This window comes from Durio zibethinus, chromosome 4 (assembly GCF_047325235.1).
Source record: "Durio zibethinus cultivar Kanyao isolate XHJ-2024 chromosome 4, ASM4732523v1, whole genome shotgun sequence".
NCBI classification, from domain to species: domain Eukaryota; kingdom Viridiplantae; phylum Streptophyta; class Magnoliopsida; order Malvales; family Malvaceae; genus Durio; species Durio zibethinus.
In genome coordinates, this window is record NC_143165.1 from 11,385,476 (window position 1) to 11,406,668 (window position 21,193).

At 28.0% G+C, this 21,193-nt stretch overlaps 1 protein-coding gene across 5 annotated transcripts; it reads left to right on the forward strand.

Moving 5' to 3' along the window:
• Window positions 1-1,580: 1,580 nt before the first annotated feature.
• On the forward strand, window positions 1,581-5,718 carry LOC149519156 (meiotic recombination protein DMC1 homolog). Of its 5 annotated transcripts, none has more exons than XM_089759589.1 (6): window positions 1,581-1,636; window positions 3,309-3,352; window positions 3,858-3,919; window positions 4,055-4,113; window positions 4,195-4,287; window positions 5,340-5,714. In XM_089759589.1, exons 1-6 carry the CDS (start codon window positions 1,634-1,636, stop codon window positions 5,436-5,438), a joined length of 360 nt encoding a protein of 119 aa, XP_089615715.1. In that variant the 5' UTR covers window positions 1,581-1,633; the 3' UTR covers window positions 5,439-5,714. The 5 variants fall into 5 exon arrangements, 4 of the variants coding, with proteins under 4 accessions (XP_089615715.1, XP_089615716.1, XP_089615713.1 ...); XM_089759590.1 differs by lacking the exon at window positions 5,340-5,714 and adding an exon at window positions 5,200-5,331; XM_089759587.1 differs by having other exon boundaries at window positions 4,055-4,287; window positions 5,340-5,718.
• The last annotated feature ends 15,475 nt before the right edge of the window (window positions 5,719-21,193 follow it).

The following is a 21,193-nucleotide window of genomic DNA, read 5'->3' on the forward strand; positions in this document are numbered from 1 at the left end:
GTTCTTATTTTTTATTTGAGCTTGCTATTTTGTTTGTGGGTGCTGTGTGTGTGCGTTGATTTTTCAACAAGTGGTATCGAAGCTGCAATGATCTTAAGGTTCATGAAAAGAAGAGGCTGGTCCAAAAAATCGTGAAGCAAATATTTCAAGATATCTGAAAAAAGTATATCTAGTATGTCTATGCCTAAGTTTGAGATTTCGTTATTTGATGGAAAGAGTAATTTTAAGTTATGACAAAGTACAATTCAAGATCTATTAGTACAATAAAGGTTGGATCAGGCATTAGAGAGTAGTAAGCCTTAAGAAATGTCTGATAATAATTAAAATAGAATTCAGAAGAAAACTATTAGTACTATTAGATTGACGTTAGCTCTAGAGCTAAAGTATAGTGTGTTGACTAAAAGTACTCTGAAGAGTTTGTGGGATAAGCTTGAAGGTATTTATGCTTCAAAGTTGTTGACTAATAGATTATGTTTGAAGATGGATCTGTATTCTCTAAAGATAAAAGAATGTACAAGTCTTCATAATCACCTGAATGAGTTTAATAGATTGGCTTCTCAATTATTGATGATTTCTGTTGATAAGTTAAAAGATGAAGAGAAGGCTTTAATTTTGCTGTCATCTTTGTCCAAGTCTTATAGAATTTTAGTTTAGACTTTGTTGGTGGGTAGGTCTATTTTGAAGTTAGATGATGTGATTGTTCTATTACGTGAGAACGAAAGGTTTATAGGAGCACAGAATTTATCATTTGTGGATAGTGTACTAGCTGTAGAGGGTTTTGATCGAGGGAAGACTTAAAAGATGATTGATGGATCAAGAGGGAGATCCAAGTCAAGAGATAGAGATTACAATGACATAGAATGTTATTATTGTGGTAAAAAAAAGACATATTCAAGTGTGCTGCAAGAAGCTAAGAAGGGATATGGCTACTTTCAAAAGGATGAATGATGAAAAGAAATTAGATAAAGGAAAGTGTGCTACTATTGCTTTGTATCTGATGATGATGATGTCATTTTGATGACTTATGTGGATAAGACTCAAACTTTAAAAGGTGATAAAGGTTGGGTTTTAGATTCAGCTGCTACAGTTCATATCTACAATGATAAGAGTTATTTTGTGGAATTTGAAGAGAATGAGAAGTATAAGGATATTATGGTTACTAACAACGAAAAGGTACAGGTTCAAGGCATTGAGAGTGTTCACCTTACATCTCACGAACAATGGTTTCATGAAAATACCCTTCCTTAACAAAGAGTCTATATATTTTAAGAAGGGAAAAATAGTAAATGGTTAAAGAGTTGAGATGGAGAATTTTGCGTTTATATGAAAAATCTGTGTAACTATCATTTATCAAAAAAAATGTTATCTGATAAAAAGAATATAAAATCTTACTATAAAATTTTAATTTTGATAAATTACTTAAACAGTTGAGTTCAGTGACAAATACAAAAAGAATAATTGAAAAAAAAAAGGATTAGTCAACGATATGATTTGTTGATAAAACGATAAATTTTTTATTTTAAAAATTAAGATTTAAATTTTGATAATCTTAAAGGTATAGCTCCCAATACTAGGAAATATGTTTAGCCAGCCCTTGTCTCGTTGTATTTCACCAAGGAATTGAATAAGAAAAATGGTAATCTATAACTATATATAACATCTATACCCTGATTCAATTTGCCTAGACACCTCTTTATTGGCTTAAAAAAATTATGGGAAAAATATGGGAAGAAAAAGATTCCAAAGCTTCTCCTCTTTTTTTGTTCTTCTTCTCCTTTTTCTTTTTTTCCCTTCTTTTTCCTTATTTCTTTTTTGTTGTCTTTTTCTTATCTCCTAGCCAATTCTGGGCCTTGCTTGGTCGCCGATCGTCACCTCTTTTCTCTTCTCCTTTTCTCTTTTGCCAGCCAAATCTTTGCCGAATTTACTGGGTTTCTTACAATTTGTGAGGATTGCGGTTTTTGCTTTTTTTTTTTTTTGTGTTTTTTGGTTATGAGTCTTGTGATGGGTTTTTTATAATATATTGTTTATTCTTTAAATCGTTTATTCTTTATAATTTTGTGATAGATATATGAAAATTTGTTTTGAGTTTGAATGTATTTGCTTTGTTTGTCTGACTATTTTTTATCATTTTGTTTGATGTAGAAGGAGGTGTGTTTTGAGTATAAATTTGGTTTGAGTTTATGTTGTAAGTTGTTTTTATTTCATGCATGAATTTCTTTGCATGTGCTATAAACTGATATAATCTATTGTCTTTCCAGTAAAAAATGTAAGCAAAAATAAAAAGGAACTGGGTTTTCTACAGTAGAATTCTCTGTATGTCGATAATTATCCTTTCCTTTTTTTTTGTTTTTCATGTTTAGTAAATAAAACAGGGGCCTTTTATTAATTAATTTTCAAAGGTAAAATTTTATATTATTAAATATTAATATATTTAAAATAAAATAAAGTTTAAATAGAAAAAATTTGATAGAGGAAGTACGTATAACATTGTCTGTGATTCGCTGTCGTAATTAATTTTTTTGCTGAAAATCTCAGATTCTACGAAGATGAATTTCAAGGCGTAATTTTTTGCATAATATTTCTGTCATGGTTTTCACTTTCATTCTCATTGGCGATAGAAAATGTTGAAGTTGTCATTGAATGAGCAAATAATTTTATTGTTTGGTTTACTTTTTAGGATCAAATTTGTTTGTTGTAATTTTTCACTACAGTTATTGGTTTATTTGGAATGGAGTTAAGAAAAGTTTGTAGCTTTACTTAGATTTTTGTTTGATCTGATGGTTGTATTTGTAGATTGAATGCTTTTAGATCTGTTAATTAGATTTCTGTCATGCTTTTAGACTAAGCTTTACTCGGTCTGGTATTGCTTAAACAGGGGATGATAGACTTTTTGGTCTGTTCAAGTGTAGAGGAACTGAAAGATTGAATGCCATAAGGTTGAATAGAAAAAGACTGCAAAATTCAAATGATAATTTAACAATGCCTGTTGAAGATGGATTGATGAGATGTGATGTAAATGGCGGATTATCAACCTCATATATCAATTTGTTTTACTGTTGGTATAAATAGAGAGTCAAACAATCTGAATATATATGCCTAAACTTTTAAAGGTGGCATAGAAACTCTGGCTATCACACAGAAGCATTTGGATAACTTAGGCGACAATGGCAGTGATATTTTACTTCAATAGACTACTACTATAAGATAATATAATATAATGTAATATTTGCCTGTTGAAATCTTTCTGCTTTCGATCCTTACTCTGATGCATCATTGAATTGCCTGCTAATCTTCATTGTCAATTTTAGGTCAGGCAAAACACAACTGGCACATACTCTGCGTTTCTACACAGGTTCCTTTCTCACCTTTGTGATCCATGACTGTGAGATCTTTATTAATCCTTTGAAATTAGGGATGAAAGAAAAAAGAAGAGAGTTAACCCTGCTAAATCAACTCCAAACAACCTGTGCTATTTGCTTGATTTTGGAGGAGATTCCATTTGTCCCATATTGGTTCTTTGAATAAGAAAACCTTGCAAAAGTTTAACATGGGTAATGATAGATATGCTATGTCTGAATCATAAAAATGCACAACAAATCACTTTTGCTCACTTATCCTTGGATTTGTTTTTAGTGAAAGGCAGGACTGCGAGAGTATATATAATATGACTCCTCAGTCTATCATAAATTGAAATATTATCTGTCAATCAAAAGAATTGTTTGTTGGTATTCAAAACATAGATTATGTGGTAAAAACATTATGTTTCGTGGATGGTATTGCTTTAGTTCAATTAGCTTACCATATTTTCGATATTCAAATTGAACTTTGTTGATGAGATCTTTATCTTGCCTTTGCAGCTTCCTACAAACATGCGAGGTGGGAATGGAAAAGTGGCTTACATTGATACTGAAGGAACTTAGTATACTTTCTATTCTTTTAAATTTTCAAATTACCTACTATAGTTTCTCTGGTGTGAGAAGTTAACTAAAATAAGAGTATTATCTTCAATAATTACAAACTACATTTACCGTGTTTTCTTCAACTACATGCACTGATCGAATTATACCCATAGCTGAAAGATTTGGGATGGACCCAGGAGCTGTTCTTGACAATGTAAGCATCGATATTAGTAGAACCTTAATTGAATTTGTAGAAACAGATGTTAATTATTGGTTATTTTCTATGATGGCAAAGATTGTTTATGCTCGTGTATACACATATGAGCATCAGTACAATCTGCTTCTTGGTTTGGCCGCAAAAATCTCTGAAGAACCATTCAGACTTTTGGTGAGTATCTTATTGTATGTTAAAACCCCATGTCTCCAAAAAGGTATTTTACATGGGAGTTTGTTTGGCTTTGAAGTTTTGTTTCCAATATTTTTTCATCTTCCCAAAATCATATTCTTTTGTTTATAGCACTATTTTTCTTGTGTTTCCTTTTTAAAAAAAAAAAAAATCTATATCATGTAAACCTTCAATGTTTTTGTATTGTATTTAGGATTAAAAACATTGATAATTCTTCTATTAAATTAACAGTTGCAATTTTTTATAGTATCCTTTCTGACATTCAAAATGAATAAATTGATATCTTCTAGATTGTTTTATGTTCATGTTTTTTAACAAGTGGGGTTGAAAAGAAAAGTAATTTGTAGAGAAAAGTAATTAATCTTATTATTTTGGAAACTTGGATTTGTCTGACAATGTAAGCTTTCTGCAAATTTGGATAGACTTCTGCAATGTGGTATTAGAGTAGAAGGAAAAGGAACAATACAGACAAGAAACACAAAGGACCAAAGAAACAAGCCAACTTAGATAACAGAAGAAGAAAAAACAAAGGAAACTGGCCAACCAGAAAAATTCTGAAGCTAAAAAGAAGAAAGCAACGGAATTATTGAGCTAATAGTCCCAATCTCCAAGTTTAATCCATACATCAATATATAATTGATTAAAAATGAAATAGCTGGTTGATAATAGTATAGTATTTGACATGCATATGCCCCTTTTTTTTTCCGCTTTAAACAACGTGACAAGTCCTATAACTGAGATTTCTAGAGTAAGTATGTAGTGACATTCCAAACTTCAAACTTGTTTTATATATGACACAGCACGAACCTTGATGCTGTATGTCTTGCTCTTACATGTTGTTCCTCACTTGGCTTGGCATGTTTGTGGTCCTTAATGTCCCTGTTGATCAACAAGGTTTTAGAGCACAAAACAACACTTTTCTCTATGGTGGGTAGAGATTTATGACTAAATTCGTAAGCAATCAAACAAGGAGGGAGTCTAATGCTGATATCGTGGATTTTGTTTGACGATGTTGTTTGCGCTCATATTTTCAGATTGTGGATTCTGTCATTGCTTTATTTCGAGTGGATTTCACAGGGAGAGAAGAACTTGCTAAGTGCCAGGTTTATCTTGAAATAGCTATTACCACTTAAATATATAAAACCTTGCTTTTGAGTCGATTCTCTTTCATCATATGAAAAAACGATAGATATTTATGTCGATTGTATTGCTCATGGCACTCGCTTTGCAGTATATATCATTGTAAACGAGGTCACAGTAAGAATATATAACTTGGTTCTCTTAAGCTAAAATTTTTGTTCACTTTAGTTCTAAAATGCTATGTGTTGTATGCCCCACAATATAGATAGTGTTTAGGGTTCGATTTGTTGTTCTAAGAAGATACTTTCCATTTATTTTAATTTTGTAGCTAAATTACAAATATATAATTTTATTTTACTTTCGTAATAAGCACAAACTTGAAATCTAATAATCATAATAAAAGAGACTCCAAATAAATTTAAAAAAATAAAGAAGTCTTTGATGCAACTTTTCTCCGTAGTTTCAATTGGTCAATGAGATTTCAAGTAAAAATTTTCAATATTTGTGGATAGTTGAAGGTTTTGTTCATTTGAAGCAAAGTTTATTTCTATTGCTTTGAACTCCGAAAAAAAATTTATCACTTGCATTAATGAAATATTTTATAAATATTTTAATTCTAATTTTTTTTGTAAAAATTAACAAATTGAAATTATAATGATAAAATTTAATATTCTCCCATCTCAAAATAATCGTCCCTAATTGATTTTTTGGTTAAATTAATTTGATTTTGATAATTATTTTTAATAAAATTTTAAAATTTTAAAAAATAAGATTTGCAAATTTTGAACTTCAAATTTTTTCAAAATATATTTTTTAAAGTTTTAATTTAATATAATATTTTACAAAATGAAGATGAAAATTGAATTAATTTGAATGAAAATCGATAAAATATAATTATTTTGGGATAGAAGGAGTATTAAACCATAATATACAGACAAATTTGACTTTAATCTCAAAATTTTTTAACTAATTTACTGTTAGCAAACCTCAAATGGTATTTGGATACAGAAAAAAATTTATTTTATGAAGTATTTGAAGCATATATACTAATTGTGTTTGGAAAATTTTTCTACCATTAGATAGGACCTTGCAACATATATGCAATACGTTAGACTTGGTAATATTTTAAGTGTTAAAAGACGTGTGGAATCTAATTAACTCTAATTAATTTTGATGTTCATTGTCTATATCCAAAATCAATACGTGAATCGACTTTTAGATATGATCAATCGAGTTGAATGGGATGATAAATTTTCTTCTCAGAGCCTGTAGATAACAAAATTTTCTAGACCAAATTTTATATGTAAGAGTATTATTAATAAAGGTGTTTTGGGATTTTTCATAAAAAATTTGGTTGCTCTAATTATACTTATATTTGAAGACTTTCGATTTGAGGTGGTGTATATTTTAGAGAGAAAGAGAAAAAAAACGTTAGAGAGATGGTGAAATGTGCAATTGGAGTTTGTTTGTAATCTCTCTTTTATCATAATGAAGATATGTAGCATCTGCAAATAAACATGACTTTCACGTTAAGAGAAAATCACTATAATTTGTGTGCATCTTTTGTATTCTATTTTTTTTTTATGTATTTATTTATCATTGTTTCTTTCAATTAAGTTCAGAGCTTTAACTCTAAAATAATAAGTTGTTTCTTTTCATTGTCTACCAGAAAATGACAGAACAATAAAGGATAGGTGCGACATGTGAGAGTTGAGATTGTAATTGCAGGTGGCAATTTAGTTGTGTTTACAGATATAATGAAATGATATTTAGTCTTATACAAAAAGGAAATGTCAAGTAATGAAATTTATCCTTGTACTATAATTAAAATGAATATTTAATCACTGTATAACATTACTAAAAAATAATCATGGACCCTTGTATGGTTGGTCATTAAATAGCATGAGGGTATAATCTGATACAGAATTTAATCTCTAAAATAAACTAAAAGTAGTGGGTTTTTATTCTATTTAAAAATGCTTATGATCGAATTTAATTCTGATTGAGCATAACTAGATTAATAATAAATTTTAGATTTATTAAGCTCGACTCAATCAAAAAGTGATCTTGATTTTAATCTTTCAAATAACAAAAATAAATTTTATAATAAATGTTAATTATGATAAATAAAACTTAAAAAATGATTTTATTAATTTAATATTTAATTGAAATTGATACATGTAGGTATAAAAAAATTAATATACACATATGTATTATTTATTTTTATATAATATATATATAACTATCAAGTCCGACTATTATAAAAATAAAAATTATAAAATTAGGCTTGGGCCATAAATGTTATTCACAAAAGCTTATCTATTTAAAAAAAAAAAAATTCAATTTAAATCTTGATCCATTTGGCAAACTTAATATTTATGTGTAAACACTTTCAAACTTTGAACTAATTTTCAGCCGTGAATGATTATTTTGATTCTTGAATAGATGTATCCGCAAAGGTCAATCAAAAATAAAATAAAATAATGCAGAAAAATAATTGAAAATATATATATAGGTAGATCAATTCAAAAGTGCATCAATGATGCCATGTCCCACTAACGAAAGCTGTGAATTGCAATCTAATGCAATTGAGATAAATGATAGATCAGTTTCCTTCAAAATTTCGAACAAGCAAAAAATATAATAATAAAGGTGTGAAATAAAGTCATTACTCCCATCTTCCAACTCCCAACTCCCATCTGCCAACTCCCAACTCCCAACTCCTAAGAAAAGGACAAGATGCTTGGGCCCTCATCTAGTTCTCTTCCATTAAGGATTTGAATAAGAAAAATGGTTATAGTTACAGTTCAAAGAAATTAAGGAAGTATTTGATGCCACATTTCTCAGTAGTTTCAATTGGTCACAGGATTTCAAGCAGAATTTTCCGGTATTCATGGATACTTTAAGGTTTTTCTTTTTCTTTTTTTCATGTGTAGGAAAGTTAGATTGTTACTTCAATTTTCTTTTAATTAAAAAAAATGACGGAATTAAAAACTCATGGAGTCTGAAAGTTCATATTTTCTAGTATATTTATTATAAGGTATAAGTAAGTAAATTTGATTATTAAATATAAAATATGGAATTATCATCAAAATTTTTATTTAAATGCAATTGTTCCCTTAATCAAATTTATTTTTTTTAAAAGAGATTTTAAGTTTAATTAATTCAGGCTCTTTAAAATAATAGATTCTATTTTATAAAATCAGATCAAATTCAAAAATACGATTACGTACAAGAAAAGATATAGCATCCCTATAACGTTTATCTAAAAAATGATACCAATTAATTTTATGTTATCCATTAAACCTTCAAAACATCTAAAAAATTTTCAAAATTATTTTTGTATTGAAAATTATCCTTAATCAAAATTTTAGAAAAAATTAATATCTTAACTTTTTTCTAATTGTTCAAAATTTTATCTTAAAAAAATTAATATTTCAACTTGTCTTAACATTTTCAAAACAATTTAATTTGAAGGAAAATTTTATATTTTAATTTTTTTAAATTTATTTTCAAATCAATAAAATCTTTTAATATATTGATAAAATTTATTTTTACAAAATTATTTTCAAACTCATAAAAATCTTCCAATCTATTGGTAGAAATTTATGGATTTTCTTTCTAAAATTTTATAAACAAACTTATAAAATATTTTGACATGTTAGTAAGATTTTATTTTAAAATGAATTTTTAAAATTTTAATTTAAAAAAATTTTCAATATATTAGTAAGATTTTAGTTTCAAAATGAATTTTTAAAATTAATGTTTACTTTTCTTTTTTTCTTTTATTTCTTGAAAAATACTAGCAAATAAATAAAAACAAATAAATGAATAAACAAAAATAAAAATAAAATACCCAAAAAAACAACTCAACTTAATCAACAGCTTGGTCAATGATCAACACCTCAACTAACAGATCAATCAACTTGGATAAACAATTGAAAAGGCCCGGCTTGGCTCTGGATCAGCTCTAATTGGGTGCATGAATCCTAAGTGCCAGGTCGCACGTGGATCAGCTACCGAAACTTGTTATTTATCTAAATAATTATGTTAAATTAAATAATAGGTTTCATTCAAAAATTAATACACATTTAGTTTAATAAATAATTTTAATGTATTTAAAATCTTAAACTTAGATTTGATTATAAAAATTATTTAAATAAGATTTAATGAAAAAAATATAAAAATTATTTGATAGATAATTTTACCTTTGTGGGATGGAATTATAATTCTATTTCATTTAATAAATTAATAAAAAATTATTTTATTAAAATTAGTTAATGATAAATTTGTATTATATGTTGATAAGTTTGTGATAGATTTTTAATAAATTTGTGTAAATTTTTTTTTCCATATGACCACACACACTAAACTATCATTATGATAGAAAATTGTGACAATATTAATAACAGGTTTTAAATTTGAAGATAAAATGTAATAAGAAATAATAACGAAATTAGTAATAGTATTTCGCATGGTGTGACAAAATTTGTGATAAAATTTATTGACAATATATGAAAATCATGATAGAATATTATAATAGATTTTTCAATATTGTAATAGAATATTGTAACATAATATTGTGGCATTTATTTTGAATTTAATATTTTAAAAAATTAAAAAATTTCAAAAAAAATTCAAAATATTTTTATCTTAGAGAAATTAAATTTCATATTTTATTAGAGTATATGAATTAAATTTCAAATTTCATGCTAATACAAAAATTAAATTTTAAATTTTATTTTAATATAAAAATTATTTATATAATTTAATAATTAATTTTATCTATCTCAATTATCATGTCAGCAAATCATGCTAATACATAATCAAAATTAACGTTTACATCGTTAAGCTAACACCTACGTCAACAATTTTTAATAAAAAATTTTAATAAAATTAATGAATAAACTAAAATTATTAAATTAAAATAATATAAAAACTAAAACTATATAAATTATAATATAAAAATTAAATTTTAAATTTTCATAAAATATAAAATCCTCTAGTATAATTTAACTTTACATCTTTTATCGTATGAGGCGTAATTCAATACAGAATTTAATTTCATAAAACAAACAAAAAAAGTAGTTGAGAAAGTTATTGTTAAAAAATAATTGAAAAAAAATAAAAATAAAAATAAAAGGATCAATAATTTAAAATAGCATTAATGATGCCATGTCCCACTAGCATCATCTTGTCCTTTTCCTGGCAGTTGGGAGCAATGCTTTTAATTCAAAATAGCATTAATGTTGCCATGTCGCAGTTGCCAGTTTTCTTCAAAAATTCGTACGAGCAAAAGAAAAAAAAAAAAAAAGGTGTGAATTAAAGGCATAACTCCCAACTGCCAAAAAAGGACAAGATGCTTGGGCCCTCGTTTCGTTGTCTTCCAGTAAGTACTTGGAAAATGGTAATAATGACGATAAAGGAGAATCCAAATAAATTAAATGAGTCTTTCATGAAACTTTTCTTTGCAGTTTCAACGGGACACAAACAAAATAATTAATAAAAAAATATAATAATTAATAAATGAAAATGAATAAAGAAAAAAATAAATAAATAAATAAAGTTAGAATTGGACCTTTGAATCAAACTCAAACAAATTGCAAACTAAATTTCAAACGGATCAATTAAAATTTAGAATTTTATTAACGAACTCAAATTAAATTTAAAAGCTCCAACTAAATGAAATGTTTATAATATTTATCTTATTCTTCTATTTTTATCTCTCTCCAATAAAAAAATGTTGTTATATAATTTTATGGATTTCTTTGACTTCTAATTTCTATTTTATTTCATGTTATATCTTTTATGATTTGCTTTTAAACACCAAAGAAAAATAAACGATTTTGAGATCGTCGGACGTAAAGAATTTTAAAAATCGAAAAAAATAAAAAGAATTATTACCAATCTTTTTTAAGGTGTGATTGATCATCCAAAAGTTTATCTTTTTAACAAAACTATAAAAACGGATTTAAAATTTATCAAAAAGATAAATTTTGATCTACGAAAATCAGGTTGGATTCAGGAGTCGATTACGTATGAGGAATGATTAGTACCCCCACAATGCCTATAAATTAGTATCAATTAATTATGTGTTATTTTCGATGTGGGATGAATAGTTTTAATTTGAAATTTAATAATAATCCCTTTCGTTTGAAAAAAAATTTGTTAAAACTTTTTATTTAGGAATATTGAGAAAATCTTTAAGTTAAATAATTATCTTCAAATTCTTCAAACATCTAAGTAGAATTTAAAATAACTCTTTTCACTTAAAATTTAACACAATAATCCTTAAAATAAAATAACACTCTTTATTGAAGATAATTGTTGGTAATTCTCTAACATCTAGGCAGAGCACCAAAAATTTTTTCTTTCGAAATGCTATTTTTGTTTTATTTTATAATATCACAAATATATTTTTTTAAAAGAATGTATTGTCTCTTTTTATTATAAGACACTTTATCATTCTATAGTAAAAATTAAAGAAAAAAGAATGCAAATGACTGCTAACGATAACATGTTAATGTATGTATGCCAATAAATATTATGCAGGATGAAACACAATTTTAAAATTCGGTTCTTAAGTATAATGAGACCACTTAAACTCTCCGATATCTAAGCAGAGCTTAGGTGCGATTATTTATATTTAAGATCCTAATTTACTATTATACTTTTTATTTATTAATGCCATTATTAATGCGAATTAAGAATTCGTGTGAAAAAAAAAAAAACTTAATGGAATAAAGTTTCCTAAATACCCCATCATCTAGGCTATATTTGGGAGCAAATCATTTCATTTAAGATTTTCACACGTATCCTTAAAGTTTCGAAATAGATTTAGGGTATAGGTTTAGGGCTTGCACGATTTTTAGGGAATGTTTAAGGGGTATATGCTAAATTTAGGGTTCAGACTCTTAGGGTTTAGGATTTTGGATTTTAGGGTTAAAGAAAACGCAAACATCTCTAAAAATCTCCAACATCTAGACGGACTTTTGGAGCAAGTTTGATTTTTATGATTTTTAAAAATTAATTTTTTGTTATAAAGAGTTAATATTAATTTGCTTAGTTAAAATATTAATTATTATTTTTAATAATAATTTCTCAACATCTAGGCAAAATTATTATTATTTAAAACACGATTGTATTCCTTCCAACATCTAGGCAAGGAAAAGTTATTATTATTATTATTATTATTATTATTATTATTATTATTATTTTATGCATATTTTATTGTTTTTTATTTAATACTTGGATTATTAAAAAAAACATTAATAGGAATTAAAAGTTTTTAAAAAACATTTGAATTTTATTATTGTTATTGTCATTTAATTATTATTATTGTTAATTATTACCATAAATCAAAAAGTATTTATTTTAATAAACTCTAAAAATTTTAAAGCGTGCAGAAATAATAATAATAATAATGTTAGAAAAATATAAATAAATAATATATAAAAAAAATTAAAAAAAAATTTTACCTGAACCAGATCGGTTAACGGTCTAATCAATAACGGTTCAGCTAAACCGAAAACAGGGGTGGTTGACAAGTAGTTCGGTTGAGCCGATTGAGTGGCGGTTTGACTAACGGTTCGACTGAGTCGATTCAGGGTTAGTTGAGGGACGGGTCACCAAGTCAATTGTTTAAATCTCTAGTTGGGTTCGGGTAAACGCGTGAATCCTCTTGGGTCCAATACGACGTTGTTTTAGGCTTTGTTTTTCTTATATAAAAGCCAACATTTTTTTTAACTCATTTTTTCCCTTCTCCAAAAAAAAAAAAAAGTTTTCAGTTCAGAAGCTTTCTCTGGCTTCACCAAAGTCTAGAGTACTATTGTTACGTCAGCCGCCGTATGGTTCACCATTGGTGGTCGTTGTTGGTGATTGTCAATGATTGAAAAATTTTACAATTAATCGAAAAGTTCCTTTCGACCTCCTGAGCTCAGATCCGCTATCTTTTTTAACGAGAAATAGCCTCTATTGACGTAGTCGAGGTTTAAAATTTTTTATGTTTTTTTTTAAGATTAACTGATGATTTTTTTTGTGCAGGTGGCTTCGGCGCTAAAGCTCCTTCCTACGAGGAGGACTGTGTTTTTGTTTTGTTTTTTGTTTTTTTTTTTATGGATCTATTTTGGGTTTTTTTATTTTTTTATAGGTAGGGATGGGGAAATGTTTGGGTTTCTAAGAATGGTTTTAAGCCTCTGGGTGTGGAAGTTTTTGTGTTTTTAGAAATGGAGGTGTGTCCTAGAGCTTGAAAGGGGAGGAAATTGGGTTCTTTATAAGGTTGGGTATATGTTCAAGACAATAGGTAGTTTAGGGCCTGTAGGGGTGGTTGTAGGAGTCTGTAGGGCGGCTATAGAGCTTTGGTAAAGGGTGGCTAGTCTAGTTAGGTCATAAGCGTGGTTGGTCTGATGAGACTAGTCTGGTGGTTGGTCTGGTTAGGTCACAATGGCCGTTGGTCTGATGGGACTAGGGTGATTGGTCTGATAGGACTGGATAGAGGTGCCGTATACCAACCCCCTATTTTCTGTCTTTTTTTATTAATTAATTGTAATTTTTGTTTAATTAATAAATATTAAAGTAAAAAATAAAATAAAATAAAATAAAATATGTTTTAAGATTAAGAATGAGATTGGGTTTCAAGCTTAATTGGATCAAATTGGGCTTGAAGCCCAATTGGGTCAAAATCAGGCCTTGGAGCCTAGTTGAGCCAAAATCGAGACTAGGGCCCAGTCAAATTGAAATAGGCCTAAGCCTAAAAATCCAATACCCATATGCACTTTAAAACGAGACTTGATTAGAAATCGAACAAATTTGGTATCTACAACTGGCTCTCTTTGCACATTACTGAGAATCAGTAATAAGGTAAAGATAAAGACAAAGACGTCAATTTTGTCTGAAACTAAAAAATTTTGCTGTCTTTTTTTTTGTTTTTGTTGTTTTTTCTTTGTTATCATGAGTCAAAAAACTAAGATGATCAAAATTAAATCGTGAGTCGATGGATAACGAGATCAAAATTTAACTGTAAGTCTAAAAATAAAGAGACCGAGATTAAATCGTAACTCAAAGAAATAATGAGGATTGAGATTAAACCATGACTTAGAAGTAAAGATATCGGGATTGAATCATGAGTCAAGAAAATAAAGAGACCGAGATTAAACCGCAAGTCAGAGAAATAATAAGGATCAGGATTAAACCGTGACTTAGAAAGAAAAGGATCAAGATTGAACCGCGAGTCAAAAAAAAAGAGATCGAGATTGAACCGCAAGTCAAAGAGATAATATAATCAGGATTAGACCGCGAGTCAAAAAATAATAAGACCATTGAACTACAAGTCAAGGAATAACGATGACTGAGATTAAACCATGGTCAAGAAAATAATGATGACCAGGATTAAATTACGAGTCAATGAATCACAAGGACTAGGGTTGAACTGTAAGTCAAAAGGATAAAAACGACCGAGACTGAACCACGAGTCAAGAGGATAAAGACGATTGGGACTAAACCACGAGTTAAAAAAATAATGATGATCGAGATTAAATCACGAGTCAAGGATTAATGAGGACTGGGGTTGAACCGCGAGTCTAAAGGAATAACAAAAACTGAGATTGAACCACAAGTTAAGAAAATAATGACGATCGAGATGAAATCACGAGTCAAGAAATCACAAGGACTGGGGTTGAACTGCAAGTTAAGAGGATAAAGACAACTGGGACTGAACCATGAGTCAAAAGGATAAAGACGACTGGGACTAAACCACGACTCAAGAAAATAATGACAATCGAGATTAAACCATGAGTTGAGAGAATAAATATGACCAAGACTGAGCTGTAAGTTGAAAAATAGGGGATTGCTCACTCTATAGATTGACAGTTTCGATTTTAAAAATCGTGCTAGAGATAACATATCATCTTCAAGGCCATCATCTTTGTTTTGAAAAAAAAAATGTTGATTCTTCCTGATGTCTCATAAAAAACCTTTTATGCAACTTATCATAAGGTATGAGATGTATACAATGATTATGATGAATGAAAAGACAAAGATGTAATCAAAGAATTATATCATGCATTTTCAGCCAAGTTAATTCAACTTTTTGGTTTAATTCTTTCAAACTTTAAAAGTCATTTTCAATAGCTCGTCCTTCTAAGTCTTTCGATTTATGTCTAGAAATCTCCATCTTCTGATGGACCTATTTGGCTTTTAGTTGCTCTAAAATCTTCTTTGAATTCTTTCTTTATTTCATCCATTTTCTTTATTTTCAATGATCAATCAATTTCATTTCATTCTTTTTGACCTTGTATTATTATTTCTGTCATTCTTATATTACATTCTCTTTTCGAGTGATGTATTAGTCTATTATGAACTTTATCAATCGTTATCTTAATTTTAAATGACAAATGCAATGATTTCGGGTTCAAGGTTGAGTGTGAAACATGGTTAGTAATGGGGTATTTTGGGTTTAGAAAGATAAAGATAAGTCTTTTGAGACACAAAGAACAGTTAACTCAAAAGTATTTCAAGAATCAAATGTCAATTCTCTAGATAATGAACATTTGAACGACCTTGGCCTATTCAGACCAAGTCTTTTTCAAAAACTCATTACATTTACGATCTTGTCACGTTTGATTTCATATAATCAATCCTTGCCCCATATCTGTGACTAATGAGAACTTGCCTTTTAAAAGTCCTCTCTCTTAATTCTGGCAAAGATTTGTCCATTTGGTGCCACTTCTTCATTCTTTGAAGGATTTTCTCCTAGCTTCACCTTCATTTAAGCTACCTTTTTAGGTTTTTAGCTTAAATGACCTTTTTTTGGTTCAAACCACTCTTTTCAGGTTTTCAGTTTAACTCATCTCCCTTTTTTCTTTTTTTTTTTGTATTTTTTTTGTATTTTTTTTGCATCTTTTTTTTAAGCAAAATATTTCTTGATAGTGTCTGAATTCATAAGATTTGATAATTCATCACCATCCATTTCTGCAAGGATCAGAGCTCCACCAAAGAATGTTTTTTTTACCACATATAGACCTTCTCAATTAGGCGTCCATTTTCCTCTATTGTCATGTTGATATGGCAAAATCTTTTTTCAAAACCAATTCACCCTCACAAAAACATCAAGATTGTATCTTCTTGTCATGTGCTCGCATGATTCTTTTTGGTATATTTGCCCATAGCAAAGTGCCGAGAGCCTTTTCTCTTCAATAAGGTTCAATTGCTCGAAACGATCTCGAACCCAATTTGCTTCGTCTAATTTTGCCTCGATCAAAACTCTTAGGGAAGGAATTTCTACTTCAATCAATAGTACAACTTCCATCCCATACACTAACGAAAATGAGGTGATCCCTATACAGGTTCAAATTGATATTCTATAGGCAAGTAAGACAAAAGATAACTTTTCATGTTATTCTCTATATGTATCAGTCATTTTTCCAATATTCTTTTGATGTTCTTATTCGTAGCTTCCACTGCACCATTCATTTTTGGGCGATATGGTGCTAAATGATGATGTTTTATCTTAAACTGTGCACACAATTCTTTCATCATTTTATTGTTTAAATTGCTAGCATTATCTGAAATGATCCTTTCTTGGAGCTCATAACGACATATTATTTCTCTTTTTATGAATCTGCACACTACTAATCATGTAATACTAGCGTACGAAGCTGCTTCTACCCATTTGGTAAAGTAATCGATTACCACAAAGGTAAAGTAATGCCCATTTGAAGCTTTTGGGATTATGGGTCCGATCACATCCATTCTCCACATAGAGAAGAGCCATGGTGGTGCCAAGACATGCAGTAAGACTGGAAGGGAATGAATTTTATCTACATAAATTTGGCATTTACGATACTTTCTTGCATAATTGATGTAATCATTTTTCATAATAGACCAGTAGTAACCTGCTCTCATAATCTGTTTGGCCATCATATACCCATTAGCATGTGTTCCACAAATGTTTAGATGATCTTAATATAAGAAGCCGCATATATTTTAGTAAGGGCTGTTTACTAAGTGTCCAACCATAAAATGCACTATGGGGAGCCCTCCAGTCGGACTCCTAAATGGACGCTAAATGATGACAAAGCATAAAGTAAAATAAAGATAGATTTTCTATAAATCTATGAAGTGACAAAAAAAAAAAAGCTTTAATTCCAAGTAATGGTATCAATTTTGATCCTCAGCTTAAAGGATAGAAGATCCCGTGCAGCATTTTGTGCTTTAAGGTCATAACCGTCCAGGGATCATTTAGCTCTTTCGCCTAGTTTAGGATCTAAAACATTTTACAGAATCCATCTGATTCAACTAAAACACTCTACAAAATGCGAGCTAGCCCAGAACCTGTTAGTAAAATGCCTGTTGAATTAGACCCTCGAAACCTGTGAATGCTTGTTGGAATCATGCATTTCTTTATCTCAATGATAAGTGTCTCCAAATCTAATAGCTGGCTCTTCAGTGCGAGATGCTTGGGTTTCCCTCTTGTTTTTCGAACAGCCTTGAAGAGGAGTGCAGTGTATCGGTCTATGTCAAACCTCAAGGCATAATGGAAATAATAGATCAAGAAGCAGGTCGACGCTCGGGTCAGGTCGAATCTCGACAAAACGTGCGGATCCTCTGGGTCACGTAAGACAAAAACGACGTCGTTTTGGGAGGGTATATAAGGCTCTTTCCTCTCTTTTTCGACAGAAAGCTTCTCTTCTCTCTCTCTCTTCTTCCTTTTTCCTCTCGCTTCTCTCTAAACAGTCGAAAAACTCCGATTGAATGTTCACCGGATTCTAGAAAATATCACCGAAATCTAGGTTTTTCGTCGAAAGTTCGTCGAAAAGTTGGTCGGTTTCTGGGATCCTTCACCGAAAACTGGGCAGCTAGCCGAAAACTTCAAAGTTGACCGGAATCTTCGTCGAAAAATGCAACTTTCACCGAAAATTTCAACCGAAATATGAAATTTTCCAGAAATTCCCAGAAAAAAAATCTCCAAAAATCTCTAAAAAATTTCTGCTAATTCCCAAAACACTTCTAAACATTTTCTTAGCTTTCAAAAATTTTCTACATGCTCTTTTTCTCTCAAATCAGTAGCTTTTGCTCACTGTTTTTTTTCTTGCTTCTGTTCCAGAGGGTCTCTTTTATAGGGATTGATCAGGAGTTTCTGATCAATCCCAATTCTTCTTTGGATCGGGATTCAATCATTGAATCCAACATGGACTCTTCTGATTGAATCCCAATCCAATTTCCAACCAGATAAATCAAAAAATAAAAAATAAAAAATAAAATAAAAGGAAAAAATTAAACGAAAATAAATCAGATAAATCAGATAAATTAACAGATAAATTAAAATTAAAAACAGATAATTACATAAATATTAACAGGAAAAAAAAGAGAAAAAATAAATAAATAATAATAATAATAAAGATATATACGTATTAATAAATACATAAATAGCTAAAATAAAAATAAAAGAAAAAATATATAAAAAATAAAAATAAAATAAAATAAAATAAAAATAGAATAAAAATTAAAATTAAAAATAAATAAAATAAAATAAAATAAAAAATAAAAATGAAAAAAAAAAAAAGAAAAAAAAAAAGCATAGACTTACCTATTTGGGTCAAGCCCAATTGATCCGGGCCTGGACCAAATTGGGTGTCTACACTCGTAATAAACTAGCTTATTTTTAATATTATAAAAAAAATTCTTTTATATTTTGATTATTTAATGATTGTTATAAATTTAATTTTAATAATATAAGAGCAGTTGAAACATTGATCACGCGTTATAATAAGGTCATTATAATAAAAACTTTTTATTATGTAATTTAATTTTTTCTCTAATTAAATACAAAAATCAAACATTCAAATAACATAAAAAATCATCTATTATTGAAAATTTACATTTACTCAAAATTCATTTTTTTAAAAAAAATTTAAGATTTCATAAATCAAATTCTCCTTTATAAAAGTATGAATAAGACACATCCTCTTGCCATTACACTTCTTGAAAAAGCATCTTCGTCTTTTTCTTTTTAATTTCCTAAGAAAGAATATTATTTAGTTGGAATACTTCTTTTCGTTGAAATCATGATGAATTTAATTATTTATCTTCTTCTATCAGTCCATTTGATAATTCATACTTTACCTTTAATTGAAATATATATTATGTCATAACAATTTAAGATATATTAAAGTCTATACTTTAGAGTAGTGTATAGACTTTAGCTAGCTCTCTTCCACTAAGATTTGAATAACAAAAAATAATAATAATTATAACAAAAGAGAATCCAAGAAAATTGCGTGATATTCGACTCTTAAGTTATTTAAAAGAGAATTTAAAAATTGGAATCGAATGAACCAAGAAGTTAGTGTCGAAATTAATGCTACACAGTTTAATATTTGAAATTGAGGATGGCATTTCGTTGAAGCTAAAGATCAAATCAATGTGGAAATGAGGATTTCAAGATAAGGGAATACGTCGGGGTGAGGGGGTGGTCCCCGACGCAGACCAAAGACAAGCCCTTGCTCCGCTCGTAAGTCGTAATTGGTTGTTGTGTCTCATACGTTTATTTTTAGGGACGTGAAAGACTAGATACGGGAAAGATAAAATATTTATTATTTTTATTTATATATTTATATATTATATTTGTTTTTATATCTATATTTAATAAATTTTTAAATTTATTTTGTTTTTATAACTATTTAATAGATATAAGTAATTTTTATTTTTATAGTCTTTAAAAAAATAAAAAAATTATTTTTTTATTTTTTATTTTTAATTTGTATTTATAGATAATTTTTAATAAATATCTATTAATTTATTTTTTAATAAAAATATATTTATTTTAATTAATCTAAAATAATAATTTATATTATTTAATAAAAAAATTATTTATTAATTATATATAAATATATACAAAATATAAATATGAAACAAGTGTTATATTATTTTTTTCCATACTTGTTTTCATATTCGTATTTTATAAAAATTTAAAGTTATATTTATTTTTATTTATATAATATAATTTTTATTTTTATTTTCGTTCAGATGAAAAATTAAATTTTTTATTAAATATGAATAAAATTGAGATCTTATGCCTCTTAAAAGCCTCGCGTCATAAAACCACTGTTTGCGCCGTGAATGATAAGGAAACAACTTTTTTTTTTAGAAACAGTAACAGGGATTACACCGACAAAAAAACAAACAAAACTTTAACAAACCTGTTAGGGATCGTTAAAGCGCACGTGACCTGCATGTGCGGTCAATTTGTTGCTAATACATGTGCCATTGCACTTTTATTTACTGGTTAAATAATTTAGTAGAAGAAAAGGATGCTTGGGCCCCTTCTCTTGCTGTCTTTCACAAGGATTTGAATAAGAAAAATGGTAATGACAATGTAGGAAAATTATTAGGTTTTTAATGTTATTTATTTTGATGTTGATTTCAATTTTTAAAATTAATTTATTTACATTTTTTCACAAAATTTTGAAATTATATTTAAAAAAATTATTTGATAAATTAATAGTAAAATTTTTAATTTTATAAATCAAATTAAAATAATAATATATATTTTTAAATTAAATTTTTTAAATATATAAAAGATGTGTTATTTTGTTTATAAAATTAAAAAATTTTACTATTAATGTATTTAATAAAATTTTGTATATTTTTTATACAACTCTTCAAATAATTTTTAGATTTTTTTAATTTATGAAACAATTAATAAAATTATCCATAAATATCAAATTATGAAATTTGTCTCTTTATTTTAATTAAAATGAAGATTTAATTTGTTCGGCATTAAATCTTGTTTCGCATGTTGCATAATTTA

Excerpts from the sequence above, each read along its gene's own strand:
- LOC149519156 (XM_089759587.1), top strand. Across the intron at positions 3,353-3,857 it reads TACTCTGCGTTTCTACACAG|CTTCCTACAAACATGCGAGG; the intron begins GTTCCTTTCTCA and ends TTGCCTTTGCAG. Across the intron at positions 3,920-4,054 it reads ATTGATACTGAAGGAACTTA|ATCGAATTATACCCATAGCT; the intron begins GTATACTTTCTA and ends CTACATGCACTG.